Raw genomic sequence first — 21,923 nt, forward strand, 5'->3', positions numbered from 1 at the left:
AAAACTTTGAAAGTGTTCTCTATTAGGTGTAGGTATAATAATAGCTTCTGCCCACACCTTTCCTGTTTGTTTTTGTTTCTTGTCCCTTTAATTTAATGCCTTATTGTTGTTTATTTATTGTTTGAACATTTTCTTTTTATAAATAAGCTATAAGGACTGAAATTATTATTACAGTTGCTTGAAAGTATTACTACTACTATTATTTTGCCTGCGTTATACACAGTAACCAGCAGAGGGCGGTACGCACCCATCAAAGGGAACTTCCGGAAACAAAGAACGAGTGTAACGTCCAATCAAACGAGACTTCAATTTTAAATGAGAGACGATTCCTTCTCCCTGTTACTAAAACCCACAACAAACACCAAACTGACCCCAGCTGTTCTCAGGACGGGGATCTGGGTTATACTGGACTGTTTTCCAGCTAGTCAGTAGATTTTGAGCTCCAACTGCCTCTCGTCGACAGCTGTTTCATGGGAACCCAGGAGGGAGAGAGAGGTAAGGCAGCCGAGACTGTGCTCCAGTCTGGGGAAAGCTAGCGACACGTAACAGCTAATGTTAGCTGCCAGGTTATTGTTGCTTTATTGCTGTCACTGAGCCTGTCATCACATGTACATGCTCATACTTTAGAGATAGGTTACATCTTTTATTTAAGGATTAGAGCTCACCGTTCAACGTTCTCTGATATTGTTCCTGTTAGCAAACAGATCGAAGTAGCAACGATAGCTAGCTACTTTTGAGTTAACTCAACCGGTAAAGTTGTGGTAAAACACGCCAGAAGTGACTTAAAGGTAGCAGGTAACTTAAGACAATAGTTTGCTTGGTGTTCTATCTTCCCAAATCCATGGCCGCCGGTATTATTAGTTAAAAACCTAATGTATGTCATCCATCTGTAACGTTAGTCGTTAACGGTAGCTAGTTCAGTTCAGTTCATCTTTATTGTCTCAAATTCCATTAGAAATGCATACAAAACAAACAAGATACAATACATTCATTCAAATAAAAAGTGTAAAGTTAGTAGTAAGTAGCTAGAGACCGGGAGATATGACTCCCCGCTCTTAAACTTAAGTTTGCCGCGGATGGCATTCATGATTGAATTAACATTATCACCCTTAGAGGAGGTACTAAATAACCAGTGAATGTCACCATAATGACATCACCATTAACTAATTCTTCATACAAAGTACACTAATGTCTCCTTTATTAAGTATTCTGTTTTACTATTTCACTACTCTCTATTTTTATAGGAAAGAACTCTAAATACTAATTCCAAATGTCTGTTTAAGGACTTTACTGTTGTAGATGAACAAGACGGTTGCCTTTCGTTTCTACAGATTGGGTAGATGTGGCAAATGATCTACTCAGCAAGTGTCCCATAAACCTAAGGCTGAGGAAACTGACGGACTGTGATGCAAATGTTTTCATTGCTCTGTATGAAAACATCTTGGGGAGAAAGTTCCAGGTAAGGGAAAGCTGCAACCAAATGTCAACACAATTGGCACCTATTTTGATAAGCGATTAATTGTTTTAGGTTATTTTTAGGTAACTTAAAACATTTTCAAGTAAAAATGCCAAATACTCTCTGTTCCAACCTCTCAGTTTTGATGATGTCAAATGTGATAATAAGAAGAATATCCAAAGATTTTGAATTGCTGACAAAACAAACTATTTCATTTTTGTCACCTGACATTTATAGACCAAACTATTAATGATGTCTATAGCAAATTATCAGCCAAGTAATTGATGATGAAAATAACCATTATTTGTAGCCCTAACAAGGTCATTTTAATTCTCAATCTGAAGTTGAACAAGCTTTGAGGTTTTAGTTTAGAGCATGATCTCCTGAGTGTGCTTAGTATGTCAGGATGCTTCCTAAGAACATTAAACATGCCATTGTGAGACTGTTAATGTCGCTGAGCTGTTTCCTGCATTGTTAAGTACAGGAAAGTGCTAAAGTGAATGCCCAATGTGTTCAAGGAAGTGTGTAAATGCAAGGTGCTGTAAATGTGGCATTGTTGTGAACATTGTTTCTGTGGTCTCACACATGATTGGTTATTCACATTGATCTATGTGTATGTATTTTTTTTTAGATTACATTGCAGCGCCATGCAGTCAAGAGGATGAAGCCCATAACATTCAGTCTGTGATTGATTCACTCTCCCTGGATTACCTTCAGATCAGTCTCTCACACATTACAGGTATAATTAACATTTTCAATCTATACAACAGCATTGATTAAGGCATGTGCGTGTATAAGAGAGGAACAACTATGATTAACTGCTACATACATGCTTAACTTTCACTTGGATCGACTTGACATGGTAGAACATTTCACCATCAAGTTACTTTATTTTGGGCTGCTTGGCCCAATTTCCTTATATCTTGAAGGGGTATGCAGAAACACAAGGGCAATTAACAATCCCCCTTTTCCTTCTGCAATAAAACGGATGAGTACTGAGTATAATGCTGAGAATGGCTGTGTGTTCACAGGAGAAAATGTTTTCAGAGGGGACAAAGAGTCGATCAAGAACCTCCTGGAAATCTTTGATGGCCTCCTCGAATATCTCAAGGAGGAGATAAGCGAGGAGTCGCAGAATGGAGGTAGGAAGAATAAATTGTCACTTCTTCATCAACCAGACAGATCTTTATTTTACAACTTTTTCACATACCATTTGTGTTTTATATCACAAATTGATACATTATTACTTTCATAAATATTTGAAAGCTTCATAATCTATAAATACTGATGATTTTTTTAAATATTCTGCTTTAGTAACTCAAAAAGACGGTTCCATGCTAATAGAGCTGCAAAGATTAGTTGTCAACTATTAAATTAATCTGCAACTATTTTGATAATTGATGAATGTCATTTTTTGGAGAGGAAAATAAAAAAACTCTGATTCCAGGGTCTTAAATGTGAATGTTGTCTTTATTGCTCTATGACTGTAACCTGAATGTATTTCACTTGTGGACAAAACAAGACATTTGAGTGTCATCTTGGGCTTTGGTAGCGCAGCGCCCTCCCAAGACAATGGTAGGGGAAACACTGGTTAGTTCCAGCTCTACATGCTAATGTTAATTAAAGAATATTAACACCAATTTTCAACTGTATAATTGTTTATTTTACAGATATTGAAAAAAAAAAAAAAAACATTAGATTATCAGAACTGGTATCAATTATCTAAACGTATTTAAACTTATCCTTTAAATGGCTTTGCAGACCAGTGGCCTGAGGCTCATTTTCATGGCCGCCTTTAGCGTCTGGTATTCTCAGTTTTCCTGAAACAGCTAATTCTCCTTTCTACTGACTGAAATGTAAGTCTGCCTGTTTGTCCTTCAGCAGGAACAGGACATAATTTGTTCTAAACCCTGTTTAAGACCAGCTGGTGCAGGATTTTATAACGAACAGTCAGCTCTCTTCATTTGGCAGAACTGAGCATACCTTTGTGTGAGGGGGCCGTCCCTCAGACCGCTGCCCAACAGCAATTAGTAGTTAATGACTGTGTGATTTTCTAAAAGGCCTAATCATACGTCCTGCATTTGCAATACTGAACTTGGTTTAGTACAATAAAAGCTAACGGCGTTAAGTTTACTCTAATGTCAATGCTGCATGTTTGAGTTGTTTGGGGCTGAAATGTGAATCTGAGTTGTGGGGACATTGTTACAATGTGGTGTTTATCTTCAGTGTCTAACAATGACCTGTTGTCTAGTAGTTGCTGTATTTGGTTTTTAAATTTTCTTTTTTTGAAAACTACAAGAGGGTCTTAGTTGTTTGTCTGTCTTTTTCGGCGGAGTCTTTTATCTTTTCAAACCGTGAATTTCCATAGCAGTGTTACAGACATTTTGTCAGTAAGATTGTTGAATTAAAGGTTGTGTTTTAGTTCCTCTTAAAATGCCTAAGATGTCAATGTTGTAATCACAAGTATTGCTGTTTTCTCTCTGTGTTGGTTCTGTATTATATTTTTGTAGTTTCTGTCTCTCACTCTGGTTAATTTGTACTGTTCATTTTTTTCAGAGGAACTGAATGACAATCTCAATGAAGATGTTCCTGGTGAAACAAGGAGCCCACATGCTGTAATGCCACAGAGCAAAAGGAGGACTAAACTGGAGAGGAGCACCGTTGTCTTCCAGTGGAGAGTAAGCGCTTCTCCTAGATGCACTGCAAATGCTAAGAAACACACGTTGCACACAAGACGAATTGCATTGGAGATACATTATGAATGTTTTTTAAAATGTTTAATCATAGAGATATTTATTTTGAAAATGCCGTACGTGTAAGAAATTAAGGAGAGAGACTGCATCTTGTTAAAATAATTGAGTAAAAACAACCATCTACAATTATATACATACAGAACAACTTTATTTGAACATTTTCTGATGAGTATACTAGAGTTTGTGCATGTTTACATGTTGTTTTTTTATCATTTCGAAACAATATTCATATGAAGATAATGTATTTTTTTCATGCATGGTAGAATTAACTAAACTCTCAGACAAAGTAAAAGAATATCAACTGTTGTGTTGAGCTCTCACATAAACCAAAACATTGCTGACAGTCAGGTTTGCTCCGCACGACCGCGACACATTCAGCTTCAGAGCAGATCTGGGCTGTAAATCATGTTGACACAACAGCCAGTCAGGCTAACGCAGCAGCAGTAGTGTAAATATTAAAGCTGGAGTGCAGTACTTTTGTCTGCCCCCTCTACCTATGATGATAATCAATCTCACTGTCAGAGACCATAGAGACAAAGCTGCTGTTAAGAGTTTGCCTGAAGCCAAGTTTCTGCAGTGGATTCTCCAGATCAAAAAGAAACTCTGCATTCAGAGTTAATGATAATAAATGTGCTCGGAAAGTCTGGAAGAGTCTGTCGCTTAGCTTTATTTGTTTGGTGGTCTTTGACACTTCTGCTCATATATTATTACATTCATCTTTGGATTCAATTAAAGCAATTGAAATATAAAACCTTTGTAGCGTTGTGGTTCTGTAAGTACCAGAAGAACCACTGATGTAGTCTGTGTCTGAGTAGCGCTATACGGCTATTATACATTAGTGTGTCGAAGCTCCTGCTGTGATGATTTCAATATTATGCTATGTCTTAGTTCACATTTTAACATACTAGACTAATGTTTTTATGTCTTTGTGTTATGTACTCATTACCTCCTTTTTATTATGCAACATTTTTTTTTTAAATGAATTTAGAGCAAGTATATCAAAGTAAACATTTTAATATGTAGTAATTGTGTGACGTTGGTAAATAATATCAAGTCTTATCGTTCAGGGTCCGCTGTGTATTCCAGTAACATTCCCTCCATACCTGGAATGCTGAGGAGATGGGATCAACCAGTGAGCTCATTGGGCTGGGAGTCTCGGCACGCACATTCACAGCCAAACAAGACGGTAAGACACGCAAACGCAGCCCATCTTTACCCACTTACCTTGCTGTCTTTATGCATATACCAATGTTTCTTTCCTCTGGTTTTCCAGATGTTTTCTTCTGGCCAGAATGTTACATTAGAATGTTTCATGTTCCCTTAGTGGCAGATTTCTCAAAATGTTTCTTGTCTTTCTGTTTTAAAAGAAAAGAACATGAGTTATTTTATGCACCAATTTAAAGTTGTGTGTGTGTGTGTGTGTGTGTGTGTGTGTGTGTGTGGTGTGTGTGTGGTGTGTGTGTGTGTGTGTGTGTGTGTGGTGTGTGGTGTGTGTGTGTGTGTGTGTGTGTGTGTGTGTGTTCCCCCCACTAACTTGTTGCTTGTTCCCTAACTACAACCACAAAAATATTCTGAGACAATTTAGTAATTCACAATCGGTGTTTGGCAGACGAGGCATAACCGTGTCTACATAAACCAAATAATTAAACATACCCAACATAAGGTCATGCCCTTATCAGATCATATTGCCTCTCAGACGAGGCTTTAAATCTGATTGAGTTTAATGATTATTATATTGTTGTGGACTATGATAACTCTTTCAATAGATTTCACGATAAATCTAACAAGAACTGGCTTTCCCTCCCCTAACCTCAGACGCAGTCACCACCTCTGGTCCTCTGGACGCACAGGACGCTCCACTGATTGAAGCCCTGCCCTCAGCCATCGCCCTGCATCTCACCCGGCCCAGTGCAACACCCCCCACAGACCTGACCACAGACACACACTCGCCCAGCAGATCCCCATAGCTGCTGGCATCAGCCAAGGGCATGCGGCGGAGGAAGCCGCTCCTGTCACTACAAGAGGTAGCCTTATGATTCAGTATGATCAGGTTTCAAGTTTACCTCTTATTTGCATGCAATGGACAATACATGCACATGTTATCTTCCAAAAAGTTCTAGAGGCAATGAGATATATTACTATACTGCCAGCAATTCAACACTGTTTGTTTGTCACACACAAAGACTTTCACACACTTACACTTCCTATTTTAGTGATTTCAGGACATTCATTATAGGAAGGATAAGGGTATGCTTACTTAGACCTTAGTAACAAGCTCATGTGTTTCACTTTTCAGACTTACTGACTGAATACTGTACTAACAATCAGTTTAAGGACAATTTCAAGTGAAAGTATTTTGAATGTCTGCTGTCTATTAGCTTAGAAGAGACACATTTCTATATATGAGCTTCCTTTATGGGTCAACTGCTGTACTGGCCTGCAACCATGACCAACCACACCCTCACATCGTATGACTAAGCTTCAGCTCTTTTTGTTTCAGATTGTTTTATGTTACCTAAACCAAACCCTGATGTGACTCAAAGGTGTGGACAGTGTAGCAACAGTCTGTTGATCGTAATTTAGGCAGGTGAACTTGAGTAGTTTACATACAGCAAAATTATGGGATATTCGCTGTCCTGTTAGTTTCGTACCGTCACATGTTAAATTTACGTGAAGTCTAGCCACAGGTTTTTAAGGCTCACGGCGAAACAGACACCAGTGGCTCTGTTAGTCCTATTTTATAAACAAACATAAAATCATATTAATTAAGTTGCCATTTTGCTCATTACTAAAGCCATACAAGTTGGATTTAGCGCTGTGACGCTGTCGGGACAGGTTGCTGAGGTTGGCTACTTTTTAATAAGAAAACATCGTGTGATAATGACAAATGGCAGTTCAGTCGGTTTGCGTAAAATCAAACTGGTATAAGCTCTTACACCAGAACTACAAACCCAGTAAGTGACGCAATTCTATTGATTTTTAAAACGTGTCAAAGAAAATGTCTCATTATAAGGAAAACTTTATAATGAGTCAAGGAAAATATTTATCACTTTTTATGCAAATGCCTGAAACCAGGAACTCAAACTTTTACAGAAAGGACGAGGAAGAAAGCAAGCGGCATCATTGCAGCAAGCTGCCATCCTCTCTTGAGCTCCGGGAGGGCGCTATAGAGTCCCTCTGGGAACTAAACATGTGTTATTAACTTAACAAAGTGAAGATTTAAGCCACAAACACTGACAGGAACTGTGTAAACATGTTTTAATGTGTAATATCCCTTTGTCTGCTTTTATATTGGTGTTTCTTTTGTTTGGTAAGCCAAAGACAAATTTCCTCCCTGGTGTAAAGATAAAGTCCCACCTCTCACTTTCTTACCATCCTTCTCACACAGGCCACTAAACCGGTACCTGAGACAGTTGTTACCAATGGACTACAGTTTCCTCCTCTTTCCCAGTCTCCTCGTAAGTAAAACAAATGTACCTTCATTATTATTTCAGATCAAATGGCAAGTGGTGTAACCTCTTAAAAATCCGACGGCCTGCCAGGGGGCTCGGCCAACATACTGTCTTTCAGAGGCGTTCGGATACATTTTGGCGAGGGGAAAAACGGGCATGGCCATATTCACAGGGATCTGAATGAAGATGGGTTCTATGGATACCCACAAGTCTCAATTTTACATGCCCCCTTTCTGCTAATCCAATGCAGTTTTTCCCGCCTATTCTTAAATGGTGTATTTGAATATTTCTGCATGCTTGGGTCCTTAGTATTGTACACATTAGATATAACTGTAAAGCCAAGGCTCTTGTGGATTCAATGAGCCCATTTGTATTCATGTGAGATGATTGTCGTCTCCATAGTAGCTTATCGTTTTTTTTAACCGTGACCTCGCTGTATTAAATGACACGTTGTGATCTCTAGGATAACCACAGCCTCATGTAACTTTACAACCACAATATCGAGCCTGGGGGCATTCAGAGGATGTACGGCTGTACTAGATATATTGATCATTTCTGAGCAGTTTCCAGAACAGAAGTGCTCGCCATCCAATCGCTGAAAAATACATGTAAGAGGTCAGCTGTTTGAAATCCTGAAGTCTGCTATGATTACAGATCATAGGATTAGAGAAGCCTGGTAGCACTTTATTGGATTGATAGTTATGACTGTGGATGTTTGAGTCGACAGTAGATCTCCAGCGCCGCCTGCTATGTTTGTGTGATGGTTAACAAGTGAACATCCCCCATCAGAGTGAGGTGTACCTCAATTCTTAATGTCATGTGTTGCTCAATTTCCAGCTGCAAGTGAGAAGTCTTTGTCCAGTCAGCAAAGAGCCAGGACAGAGGTGGAGGAAGAGACACTTGAGGTGAGAGCGCAACAAGACTTCACTTGTACAGATTTTACAGCAACCTCAAGTATTGTGTCATCTCCAGCAACCCTTGTAAACGACCAGCTGAAGGGTGTGCGTGTGTTACACTGGCTGCTCTGTTCAAAAGGGGTTTAAACTGATGGATTTAAAAAAGAAAGAAGTAAAGAACCCACTGGATGTTATCTGCAAAACTAGGATCACATCTTTTTTTTTATCTTTTTCTTTTGTCATTTTCAGTCTTTCTAAAGTGACTTCTTGAACTGATCTTTCTGTGCATAATTCATAATTTAATGTAACATGTCATTTGAAAGTTGTTTGAAGATTATCATATTGTTATGGGAAGGTAATATAGCCCCTGCTAATCCGTCAGATTCTAGTTTATTCACCTGTTTTCCAATTCAATCCTGTCCATGTTATTAAGGGGAATGGATTCATTTGAACACACTAATGCAAAACATTTATGTGGCTTTCCCTCTTTCTTGTTTTTTGTCAACCAAATTAACTTGATTTCTCTTTTTGTCTAATTTCAGCCGACTAACGGGGGTCCCAAGAGGGTTTTATTCCGCACCAAACCAGATGTGCTCTTCCTCACCCTGCAGGGATGAGATGGCGGCCACGACCCCTTGTCCGACAGACACCGAGGAGGAAGATCAAGATGAGGAGGATCTGAGGTACACATTAAGACAAGCGGACAGAAGGATCGATCACAGTGATCGGACAGGCCTCAGGTAGGACATGTTGAGTTCAAGAGGACAGTAGAAAGCATCAGAATAAGGAATATTATTATGTTATGCAGGGACAACGTGGTAATGCTATTTTTCTGACTGTCTAACTATCTCTGCTGTATGGTGTCTTTGTTCTTCCTGAGCAGTAGCAGGTTGGAGGAGGACGGTTTGGAGGAGCCTCTCTCGTATCGCAGACAGAGGAACAAAAAAGCAGAAGAGGAGCTGCATCACATATCTGAGAACCTCTCCCATCGACTTGAGGAACTTGATCAGTGTGTGTGGTGTGTGTGTGTGTGTAGTTTGTAATTTGTATAAGGTCCCAGCATATTTTCATGACTGTTTTGTATCCAAGCAAATGTGATTTTAAACCTTCCTGCATGTGTGTGTGTTTTGTTGGGGGTGGGTTACACTATGTTTACCTGCTCTTTATTGTCTAAATACAAGTCTGTGCAGTTATGGTCAAATCAATGCGGTTTGCTTTATTTCACTGGGATAAACACAGGCACGCAATGAGTTTTAAAAGCATCTAGGGCTGAACGATTTGGAACTATTTTAACTAATATTGTGATATGATTCACGATATTGGAGGGAATTTGTATTTTTCAAAATAATCTCTTAAACCTGTAGAATACGATTTGTAGGCCGGGGCATACTTGCTTACTTTATACTTAATTCATAATGGTATTTTGACACGTATCTTGCCTTTTTAACAAATGTTGCGCCTCCTGCAATTTAGGTATTTTAGTCTATATTACAATTTCGCAAAAACTTCAGATTAATTGTTCAGCTCGCAAAACAGAGCAGAGGAGATGAATGCAGTAAACACTGACACGTGCACATAAATTAAATAAATAACATAAGCGTTTAGTTTATTTAAAGCGCACCTGTTCAATGTGAAAAGTAAGTTGTGAATATTTAATTAAAAAAATGTAAACACCTTGAATTTCAGGAGGGGTGCTGAAACACTGGTGTATTATCCCTTTGACGCTTGCAACAACATGTGATGTGTAATTCCTGTAGATGCTCAAACGAGTTCTGGGTGAAAGTGGAGATTCCAGTGATGAGAGAAGAGGACAAGCAGTCCCACCACAGTGACAGCGTCATGGAGTGTCGCAGGACTCCCAGACAACACACGGGTAAATACAAATTATGGCTAAGTGTTAACAGTAACCCATTCATTATCTGTAAAGAGCTGCCGATTATCAAAATATTGAACTGTAACATTTAGTTTCAGGAGCACCTGACACTGAATCCACCCACCGGACACGCTCCTTATCTCCCTCCCCTACACGGGTCCGTCGCTCCCTGCAGGGACAGTTAGAAGCTGCCATGGCAGAAGCCTTGAGTCTAAATGATGGGAGACAAACCAACCTTGCGTCTGATCATTCAAGGCAAGGAGAGCTACTCCACAGACCGTCTCACAGAAAACCTAGCAAGGTATTACCATAGTTATTTTCTTTCCCTTTTTTTAATGTACCGTATTGAGCAGGGTTCAGCAGCCCAGTACTTTAATTAAGAACTGGCACACTCTCAATAAGTGTGGCAGTTTTTTATTTTGGAAATGTGCCCTCACATCCACATCCACATGCCAAATGTCCTCTTTCACAGCCATTAGCAGTTGCGCTGTCTGTTATTTAGGGTAGTTTGATAGAGGTTTTTTAATGTTTATTGAAGATGTTCTCATAGAGTCTCTCTCTTCAGTATCTGGGAATAAGGCCTATGAGGAGGAGTTGAAAAGATATGAAGACAAAGAACGGGCAGATCTAGACAAGGCGCGCCTCAAAGCTCAGGAAGCTGTAAGTCATAGTATGTCTAGTATAGCATTACGATAAGGACCCTTGTCTCAGCCTTTCCCCTCCTTTCTCTACATCACATCACTGTGTAAGTCATTAAAGCAGAGATTTGTTCCTTTTTACTTGATTTTATATTACTCGGGGGATTATTGGTCACAAATTGTTGAGACTGTGTTACATCTATTTCCCTTCTTACTGAGGTGCTGCTAAAAGAACAATTTATCCGTTTGTTTTTTACTAACTCTGTGCTTGTCCGTGGTTGCTTATTTCTTTGCTACCTTTTTGTGGACATTAATGACTAACATTTAAAGAGAAAGATCACATTGATCAATTAAACAGATTTGACTGTAACCAAGGTATGACACAGGCAGACATTCAAACCGTGACCTTGAGATAATAGAAGTGAAACACAATCATGTGCACTTGTAGTTGCTGCACTAATAAAATCAATTTGTGATTGCACATTTGTTCAGAGAGAATTCAAAGTTTTAATGTATTTACAGAAAAATGCAGTTAGTCACACCATGGTAAATGCATTCAAACAAATAACATTTCTAGAATAATCCACTTTTGCTATAACAATTAAAATAGCACTTTATTGTTTTTTTTCTTTTCTCTTTTAAACTAAACTTTTTACAGTAATTCTACCTCCAAATGTTGGAGGTAGAATTGCTGCTTTGCAAACTAATATAAGGATATTAACCTTAACAATCCTTCAGCTTGAGAGCTTGAAAATGGAAAATATTGTTAATGGCCGAGTGTTTTGAATGTTGGGCAATTTGTCCCAGTTTACTGACTATTTAATGTGTCTGTGTGTGTAGGAGCGCCAGTACAGAGAGGCCATACTAATGGATGTTTCCAAAGCCTCCAGACTGTCCCCAGCTAGAACAAAGGCCAAGCACAGGTCACAACATAATGCACAAACCACACCGGGACGGAGATGGCAGGAGGCCCCAAGAAAAGCTTCATCAAGTAGGTTAAGACTTGTATATTTACCACATGAACCTTTCTGTTATTGTTCTCGATGTTAATTATGATTTGTATTCAAAATGGTTTATTCCCCAACACAATGGCACCGTACCATATTTGCATTGTAGCGACCAAAACCCTGTTTTCTTTTACTCTGATTGTGTTCCTTGTTAGCATCTCAAATGTTTTTACTTTGGACTGAAGCTTCAGCTCGACAGAAAACGTTACATAATTGTTTGTCATCATCAAGCATCTGCGACAGCTAAATAATGATCCACCTTAAGGCACATCTGAAACTGTGTTCAAGCACAATTTCAGATTCATGTAATTCCCTCACAACTAAGACAGAGTTGACATTAAGCTCCTCAGGTCTCTATGGGTCGTGGGACTATGAGACTGAGGATTCAGAAATGCTTGTCTTAAGCTGAGATGACTGAGCCTTGGCATTTACAGACACCTTGTCCTTTGGCTGACGTTTCCTCTTGGGTGCTGTGTTGGCCTTATGAAAGTTTATATTTCTAGCTTCAGGCTGGTTGGCCCACTTGCGTTGATAATTGCAGAAGTAACAGCTCTGGTAGACTATAAAGTAAGGCCCGCGAGTGTATTTGCTACAGCGGCACTTTCTGTCGCACATCGGGCAGTCCTTCATCAGCTGCAGGATGGCCTCCTCATCAACCATGTGCTGCAGAGCTGGTCTGCTATGGGGCAGAAAAGAGAGCAGAGAGAAATGATAATGACACTTGTTGTATGCAGGCTAGAGAAGCACACACAAGTAGTCACTATGGATACATTGTTGCAGTGGTGAAGGGGGTTTAACCTGCATCATTGTAGCTGAATAAGGAAGCTCTGAATGAATACCATGTATCTGCCAATCAGGGGAATATGATCAAAGATGTTTGTTGACTTACTTCTCCGTGGCTGCAGTGCATGTCTCGGGTACATTGACTTGAATACCTGTGAATTAATATCGGTATGGTCAGTCAAAACTATCTTTTCAGTTAAAAGGAGTAAGTCATTTTCATACAAGGTTAAAACCAACAAACATCCGCAGCCAACAGTGGCTATACAAACTGTCTTCACAAGGTGAGGAACATCAGAAACTTACAGGACAAAAATAGTTTTGGAGTATACAGAAAGAAAACCGGAGCTTGATCAATCCCTATTGATACTGATAAAGTTCACAATATAAAACTGCAGGAGATGTGTATCATTTGACACTTCTGTTTTGCGAGATGTAGATAACTGTAGACCTTCATAAAAACATTGCAATGAACTCGTCAAACCATTGGGGGCCTCTAAAGCAATACTTTGTCTCTTTTTGACAACTCCTTATTCTCAATGCTTATTTATTGCTGCCAATTGTGAATGGTCTGCTGTATGACATTAAGCATGCTGATGAAGGGCTTAGTTTGAAACATTTGTTGCACAGAAAATAATTCCTATACAAGACACTGTTTTCAGGCTCTGTTTGCCAAAAGGAATCAGCTGTTTGCATATGAACCTCTGTCTCTTACACAAGTCTTAAGACCTGGTTTGCTGATCGTCTGCGTTGCATCCACAATGTCCCCCATGAACATCACAGCAGCCACACATGACCATAATGCACTGCTGTGTCTACGTATAGGACATATAGTGTTATTTATTATTCACAAGCACCTCTTAACCACAATAGATAGTGAAGACCATTCACTGACTCACCTATGCTTCTGACCTGGCCTGGTGGTCTGTCCATTACTGCCCAGGTGTCATGCAGCTGTAAAATACAACACAGACACACTCGAAACACCTGGTTGCAGATAATGAATTGAAATATATTGCTACTACAAACCCAGAGAGTAGTATTATGGCAGGGAACTATATTACCCACCCCCCATACGTAACGGCAGGAAAGGCCAGGTAAGCTCCAGAGGTTGATGGTCTTTCTCTGTGGAGGGATTGTTCAGATCTGGTGTGAACAAGCTTCAGTTGTGATTCTAATATGGAGGCCTGATGGCCTGGTGCCTTTTTGGATTGTGGGACCCCAGAAAACATTTGCTGTTCCTCATGTTTTTCCTGAATTGTGCTTTGTGAAGTACCTGCCTGTAAAGCAATAATGTCATGATGAGGCCTAATTGTGTGTTTTTTAAATGGCATGTACACTAACATCTAAACCAACCAAAAGATAAGTTACCCTCACTTTAGCCTGTACATAATGTACAGTGTATGTGTGTGCAATTTGTGCTGCAATTGTATATTCTAAATAAAACAAACGATATCATAAGCATTGATTTACTTGTATTAGTTATTTGTAGGTATTTAGCGCCATCTTACCTGATGGTTGGGTACAGCAGTACGCTTCAGCAAGTGTCTATCTTGCTTATTGGCCGTGGTATTATATAATCCTCTTCAGAGAAATGATCGCTGCAAACGCGGAGTTGTTCACTCTTGCATGTGCAGTGTTGATGTCTATGTTCAGTATAACTAGCCACTGCTGTTTAAGGCCAATATTATTCAATGGAACCCGGTGAAATCTACATGGTGACCAGGACACTTCCTGTTGGAACAGCCCGGATAAACACAAGGCGCACCATCTTTGAAATGCATATACAAAGTGAAGTTTGATTTCAGGATCCGCAACAGCACTTCCTCTGCGGCGTTATACAGTGAGCTGCACAGTGATACCGGATCGGCGTTCTACGGTTGAGAAAATATAGTGCCAAAGGAAAGGGCTGTCTGACGACAAATTAAAGCGTTGCAAATATTTTTAAATAAAGTGTACACGTAAGCTGATTTTTATTTAAGGTAAATACGTTGCAGCCCCAGTCCACAGCAGTACATTGCTTTTCTTCCGCGTCTGTTTCTCCAAACTTGGGGGTGTCTACCGCCATCTACTGTAGGACTATGGATAAGTACCTCCTAACTGTCCCTTAAGTGAATAAAACATGGTGCATTATTACACACTCGACTTCATCAAACCGAGCAGCTAACATTAGCTACTCAGTACCACAGACTGTAGGTCAGTACTTTGCTGTTAGTTTGCCCCTGTTGTGTCTGCAGTGATGATGGGAGCAGCTGTCTGTCAGAGGAAGACGCTGGTCTCTGTTTACTGCGCACATATAACACGTTTGCAACCTCCCTGCTGGGTTGATATTGTTCTTTTGGATGACTGGTTGCAAACAGCCTGTGCACCACTCTGAACAGCTGTAGGTGTCGGGTTGTGGTGTTTGGGTGTTTTTGACGAAACGTTCGCCACACACAACTGCGGTCAAGTGAGCCGTGAATTTTGACGCATGTTCGTGGTGTTACGTGGTGCTTGAAGCGGCCAAAAATAACTTCTCACATTTGATTTACAAAGTAACATTATATTGCATATGAAATCTAATTATGATCAAATGTGAAGGTATACTACATGAAGTTTTTTTAATTTTTATAAAAGAATAGCTACGAAGTTAAAATATCAAATAATCTTCTTTATTCTAATAACATTTCATGATTTTATTGTACCATTTCGGAGAAATTTAGTGAAAAAGTCTGTTCAAATGACATGGAAATAGAAATGATAAATGTTATGTCATTAGAGCTGACTTTCCCTTTTTTAATTTCTCAAAAACTGTATAGTAAAATCACATACATTTTGACATGGTCATAGTCAGGGTCATCCTTAACAGGGATACATTATAAATATCAGCCAACCTATGAAGGAACGTTTATTACATATCAAAGATGATGATAATATTTTAACTTTGAGCTCTCTTTTTCAAAAAGACCAGTGTGCAGGATTTATTGGCATCTAGCAGTTAGGTTGCAATTTGCATCCAACTGTAGTCTGATTATACTGTTGTTGATGTAATGTTCTGGTTTGTGTCCTCTGTCTCTCCAGTGAAGGTGAAGGAGAATGAGCTCCTCCCCGTGCTCCGGGAGGAGTTGCCCCACCTTCACATCTCCCAGCACGCCCTGGGTCGGATGTGGGAGCAGCAGATGCAGCAGGTGGACAGACTCCACGCCCTATCATCCCCTCATAGCCAGCGCCGCAGCAAACTCTCCAGCCAGGTAGGACTGCGGCCACTGCCAAGTGCAGTGAAATGTGTGCCTGACTTAGATGTCTGGGCCCTTCTTTTTTTTTTTTATCTCAAATGTATGATTTGGTGGATGGATTCAGAATCAGAAATCCTTTATTAGTCCCACGACGGAGAAATGTACATTGTTACAGCAAAAGAGCAAGAGAGTAAAGTGGCGAGTACACAATTAAATAATAGAAACTACTCAGCGGTGAGTAGGAGCTGCTGTAACAGGCTGCCACTCGAGCGGCGCCAACACACAGATCGATTGAATACGTAATCGCTTGCTTGTCTCTCAGGTGGAGGAAGCCCAGAAGAAACATGACCTGCTGCAGGAGATCGTCCGCAAAGAGCAGGATCACAACAGGCGTCTGGTGAGCATCAACACACAAACACACATTCGAAAGCTCCCTTCACATCTAGAAACCTTATCAACTACAGTTACAAGAGTTCTCAAGTTGATTCACAAATCAAAAATCAAAGGATTTAAACATTATGGCCATTTCTACACAGTTCTCCAACGATATATTTTGTATGTATTTGTAGCTACATACCGGAGAGACATTTTACCTGGCTCTAATGCACTCTGAAAACTAACGAAAAGAAAAATTCATTTTAATTCAACTTTATAACCTTGAACCACCTCCAGAAAGACTTTACCTGCCTGTTCTGGATATGTAGTGTTTGTCATACCCATAAACTGTACATAAAGATGGACGATATAACAGTTCCCCCTTTAGTGAAGTAAAAACATCTCTATCTCCCCTAGTGGCTGGCTGCAGTATGTCATAAAGCCTGCTCCCTCCATGTCAGCGGATGGGACATGGGCCCAAACTAAAAACTCAAGTACACGGCAAATACATTTTTCCCATAGATGTTTTTTATAGTATTAGGTAGTTATCATCCTCTGATGTATGCTCAAATGTTCATGATAATTTTGATTTTAATTAGTTATTTAATGCTATAACACTGGGGTGAGACGTCATGATTGAGAGCTGCTCTGAATGAATATACACCTCGATACTTCAAGCTCCCCGACCACTACTGCGCAGACTCCAAAGCAAAAGATGGCAGCGCCCGTATCCGGGATATTTGGCTTTACTTTTGTCCAGTGGGGATTGGAGGCGTGTCAATCCATCTATATGTCTATTGTCCTATGAAGCTGGCCAGTAACAAGCTAAAAACATTTATCTTCCAGAGGGACTTCAAAGAGCGTATCCAGCAGCAGAAGTCGACCCAGACCAGACTGAGGGAACAGAGGCAGCAGGTAGCACGCGCCAAAAAGTACCACAGCGACTACCATGTCCAGCACCGTGCCCGCCTGATGAGGGCACGCACCGAGGAGGAGAGGGTGGGTAGTGAAGGCCATTCATAGCATTCAACATTCATAAGGCCGATGTCCGAGAGAATTGAAAAATGTGACAAAAAGTCACTTGATCAGACAAAACAAGCAATTTGTAGTTCAGTTCAATGTTTATTTTCTTATCTAAATATGTGTGGGTTTGGAGGGGAATTAAGAGCAGTAGAAGAATAGAAGAAATCAGGTATAAGTATTATTATTACTATGTTAAAGATTAAATTACAGACCATGTGATCATCTGGCGTTATTCTTTTTGGGTGACGTGTGGTTGTGCGTGTGTTTTAGATGTTTCGGCAGCTGTTTGAGGAGGGGTTGGACCTACAGAAGTCCGGTTGAGAGAGCAGAAAGCCTTCGCCTAAGGAGCAGCGGCTGGAAAACCAGAGACGACACCAGGACCAGATCAAGTCCATGGAGAACTACTACAAAGACCAAGTATGACACACAGAGACCTATATAAGAACCAGGAAGTTGCACACACTTTTTGTATTGTTTTAAAATGGACATAATTTTCAGGTGAGCTATAACGTGCTTCCTCTCTTTCAGTTTTCACTACTAGCTGAAAACTTTCCCAGGAGCGGCAGGACATCCAGGTTCGCAAAAAAGCTCAAGAAAAGGTAAAGCTTTTACTGATTACTGCTGTCACAAAAACACTAACTTAAAATGTTGATCTTCTTATTGGAGGTCTCTGAACGGACCTGTCTGACAACATGAGCAACGTGAATGTAACACGTCTTGAATCAGACAGTTAAAATCAAATCATTCATTTGAATGTGGTTTTATGTCAGAAAGTGGTTTGTTTTACTTAAGCTGGTTATTGATCTCCACATCAGTAAACTACTTTTTCTGGACTTTTCACTACTGTTGTTGTGCTGCTGATGTTTTGTTTTGGAAAGACTATCATTTAACCTCTTCAGATGCACATTTTTAAACCACAGGTCAGACAACATGCACGCAGAGTCGCTGGAGAGCACTCTGACGCAACAATGACGACCTAAAATAAATAAGCATGTCATACTGTAAGATAATGTAGCAGGGGATACCTGTCCCTAATCCCCCAAAAGTTTCATTCACAAATGACCATATTGTTCACGATCAACATTCCAACCATCAGTGGCACATTGTTGGCTAGTAATCACAAAAACAGTGGGGAATTGACTTAAAAGCTGTTTCAAAATAATCATCAAGACATGCATGCAGCTACTACTACATGTGTTTCTACAGCCAGCTGTGTTCATTGGTTCCTAATTGCATATTGTGTTGCATTCATGGAGCTTCCTACTTCTATACATGTTTGCATTGAAATGCTGATGTGTTTGGTCGTAACTGTGTTTATAACGCATCACAATTTAATAGGAGCTTAAAGCAAAGTTTTAATGAGACAAGTCTTACCTCTGGACCGAGCCCACCTTGACTGTGGGCTGCAGCTGCTACCATTACATGTCGTGTTTCTGTCCCACAGCTGGGCACAGTGGCAGTAGAAGTACAGGTTGTCTGTTCTTCAATCTACGATGGCAGAGTGATAGTAACAGTGATGAGCAGTTGTACTTGTAAACAATCTCGGTACTGAATAGAGCAGGCACAATATGGTGTTTTTAGTAATGCATTAAATGTAACTACCGCTATCAATAAAACAGCTTACCGCTATTCGGGGCTCTCCCTCGCCACGGCCGGTATCGCTTATAAAGACACTGGGCACAGCAGATGTCTTCAGCAATTTCTTAATGGTGCCCCCCATTATCTCTGACTGCATGTCCCTAATGTAGTCGTCTGCTGCAAAATGCAAAGAGCATACCCGAAGTCTTCTCAGTGCCGATGTCGGGTGCATTCTCGTCATATTTGGGGTTTTTAGTGGCTCGGAGCCATTGTTTGCAGCGTGCAACATCTGTTGGTAACCGGTGGTAGCTTACACTTATTCGCTCCTCTCTCTTCTTTCTGTAGCTTGCGCATCCCGGCACCATACACCATACAGGCATGTGTGCTGTAGATGCAGCTAGTACAATTATAAACTTCATATTATGAGTTTTTTTTATTTTGTCTTATCATTTAAAGCCCGAAGTATTTGAGACTCCTTTCTAACTTTTCGTACACTGCCGCGTTTGGTTTGAATCACCCACCTCCACTAGCTACCGGGTTGCTGAATTGGTAGCTGGGCGTCAGACGCGCGCAATGCATCCTGGTAGATGTAGGCACTACCGGCACGTCTCAGCTTTCTCGGTCAAAAATAAAAGTTTTTTTTAGTTAATATAGCAGTAATTTATTGCTTCAGTTGGCAACGTTTACCATCAACACTGATTGGACATCTACATAGAAGGGGGCAAAGTGAAATTGTACAACATATTTCTATACATAAAACTTACTTTTTGCGATTGCCATGGCTTTGAAGCAAGATTATGTCAAGATTATTTACTTTTCCCTGTAAAAACCATTTTACATTTGTTTTGCAGGCTCTGCTGAAGATGAAGCGAGAGCTGCGTTCGAGAATGGAGCGTGAGATTGGTGAACTACAGAAGATCATCATCCAGAACGATGAGGAAGACCATTTCCAGGATCTGGAGGTCCAGAGGCTGCGCAATCGGGTCCATATGGCTTCCTTCCAGTACAACACTAGCTACCTGCACTGAGCAGGGAAGTGGGACACAGGGCTGTTTTAAGCTCCTCTTAATCAAGGCTGGATTTAAATCAGAGGAACATGCTTCAAAATACTTTTTCTGCCTTCCACAACTAAGGGTACGACTTTCTGACTGCTGAACAGTACATCTGCATCTTCCTTTAGAGATTTGCACAGAAGAGGAAATTCACATTGTAAGAACAAGTCCTGATGATTATTAACACACTCCGACAAAATGTAGCTACTAGCTAATTCAGCTAACTTCCTTTCACCTCAGCTGAACTTACCGACACCTTGGACCAAGTCCTCGTCTTCCATGGTTTTTAATACTTAATAACTAAGAATGTTTTAAAATGGCTCCCTCACTGTGCAGTCCTGTGTGCTGATATTGTAGCAAACTAGTTCAAATGTTCTTCCTCTTGCCAAATAAGGACCACCGATGCAAGCCAATAAGTATGAATGTCCCACACTGACAGATTTTTAACTCCCATCTTTCTCACTTATTTGTGTGATGTCTTCCTTTTGTAATGAATTAACCATGGCAGTGGATTATTTATTTTTAATTAACCTGGTGTTGTGCTCTCTGATCACCAGGAGCAATGATAATCAGTCTTTCATGACTGTCCTTTTTCCTCTGCTCCATTGTGATTGTCTTTAACTCTCAGCCAGAACTAAAGATATGGTAGTTTTAAACCAATACAAAGAGTTTGCAATGTTAAAACACTGATACTGTATCTACTGAGCACACAAATGTCCCGTCATCATTATCATCATCCATTAAATGTGTCGACTCACTCATGTCTTCTGGCTGGAATGGGTCACAGTTAAAAGTTTGCGTTGTCTGCATGAGGTGTAGGTTACTGTTTGTGTTTTATTGAGGTTTTGAGGTCGATCCTAATACACTTGACCAAAGTATCAAAAACATAAAGTCATTGAACAAATCCTGTAACGAGGCGGTTCCATCTGTGATGTGACAAAAAAAATATCACGGCTGAAATTTAATTTCAAAAAGTGTGATCAACTTAAGTCTTATATGGAGAGGTACATTACATTTAGTTATACTGTATTAACTGAATGCTAGTTTCAGGTTGACTGCAGTTGGGCGATAAATGATAAAACAAGGTATTTAGAATCTATTATGTATGTGGACAGAGATACTGTAACTGTTTATCCATTTTTGCTCATGTTGAGTGTTTAAGCTTGGTGGGTGTGTGTGTGTGTGTGTGTGTGTGTGTGTGTAAAAAACTCTACTAGTGACAAATTGTGTCAATACAGGTTATACAAGTACAACTATTATTAATCAGCTGCAAGAGATCAGAAGAGATTCTGCACTCCGATTTATTTTATTGTGACCAGCCTAAGGCACACCTGTGCAATAATCATGCTGTCTAATCAGCTTCTTGATATGCCACACCTGTGAGGTGGATGGATTATCTTGGCAAAGGAGAAGTGCCGTGAACAATATTTGAGAGAAATAGGCCTTTTGTGTACATAGTCATAAATCTTGGATTTCAGCTCATGAAAAATGGGAGCGTTTATATTTTTGGTCAGTGTAATAGTCACGACGGAAAGGGAGAGTGGGAACAAATTAGGCAGTAGGTCAAGTGGACAGACAACGCCCAAAATCAATGACAGAATACCACATTTCAACTTTGATGACCTAATAAGAAAACAAAGTGGACTGTATGTAGCGGCTTCGGATAAAAAATAAAGTGTGTGTGCACGTGTCCTGAGAACTGCAAAGCTGGGTGACTAACAGACCGTATATACAATCAAAACGTTTTTAAACAAACAAATGCCCGTTGCAGAGAGGACCATAGTGTCCTGGGACAATGAACACAAATCCTAAGTAATAACACTCA

The 21,923-nt window shown here is 40.0% G+C and overlaps 1 protein-coding gene and 1 pseudogene across 4 annotated transcripts; one reads left to right on the forward strand and one right to left on the reverse strand.

Moving 5' to 3' along the window:
* Window positions 1-315: 315 nt before the first annotated feature.
* On the forward strand, window positions 316-20,907 carry LOC115008156 (centrosomal protein of 95 kDa-like; annotated as a pseudogene).
* Window positions 12,046-19,530, reverse strand: LOC115008145 (uncharacterized). 4 transcript variants are annotated; one of them, XM_029431497.1, is made up of 6 exons: window positions 19,361-19,530; window positions 19,093-19,223; window positions 18,843-18,956; window positions 13,755-13,809; window positions 12,965-13,010; window positions 12,046-12,754 (listed from the first exon to the last, which is right to left on the reverse strand). In XM_029431497.1, exons 1-6 carry the CDS (start codon window positions 19,416-19,418, stop codon window positions 12,445-12,447), a joined length of 714 nt encoding a protein of 237 aa, XP_029287357.1. In that variant the 5' UTR covers window positions 19,419-19,530; the 3' UTR covers window positions 12,046-12,444. The 4 variants fall into 4 exon arrangements, 2 of the variants coding, with proteins under 2 accessions (XP_029287357.1, XP_029287348.1); XM_029431488.1 differs by having other exon boundaries at window positions 19,093-19,530; XR_003832275.1 differs by lacking the exons at window positions 18,843-18,956; window positions 19,093-19,223; window positions 19,361-19,530 and adding an exon at window positions 14,367-14,650 and having other exon boundaries at window positions 12,652-12,754; window positions 12,965-14,135.
* Window positions 20,908-21,923: the final 1,016 nt, after the last annotated feature.

This window comes from Cottoperca gobio, chromosome 1 (genome assembly GCF_900634415.1).
Source record: "Cottoperca gobio chromosome 1, fCotGob3.1, whole genome shotgun sequence".
NCBI classification, from domain to species: Eukaryota; Metazoa; Chordata; class Actinopteri; order Perciformes; family Bovichtidae; genus Cottoperca; species Cottoperca gobio.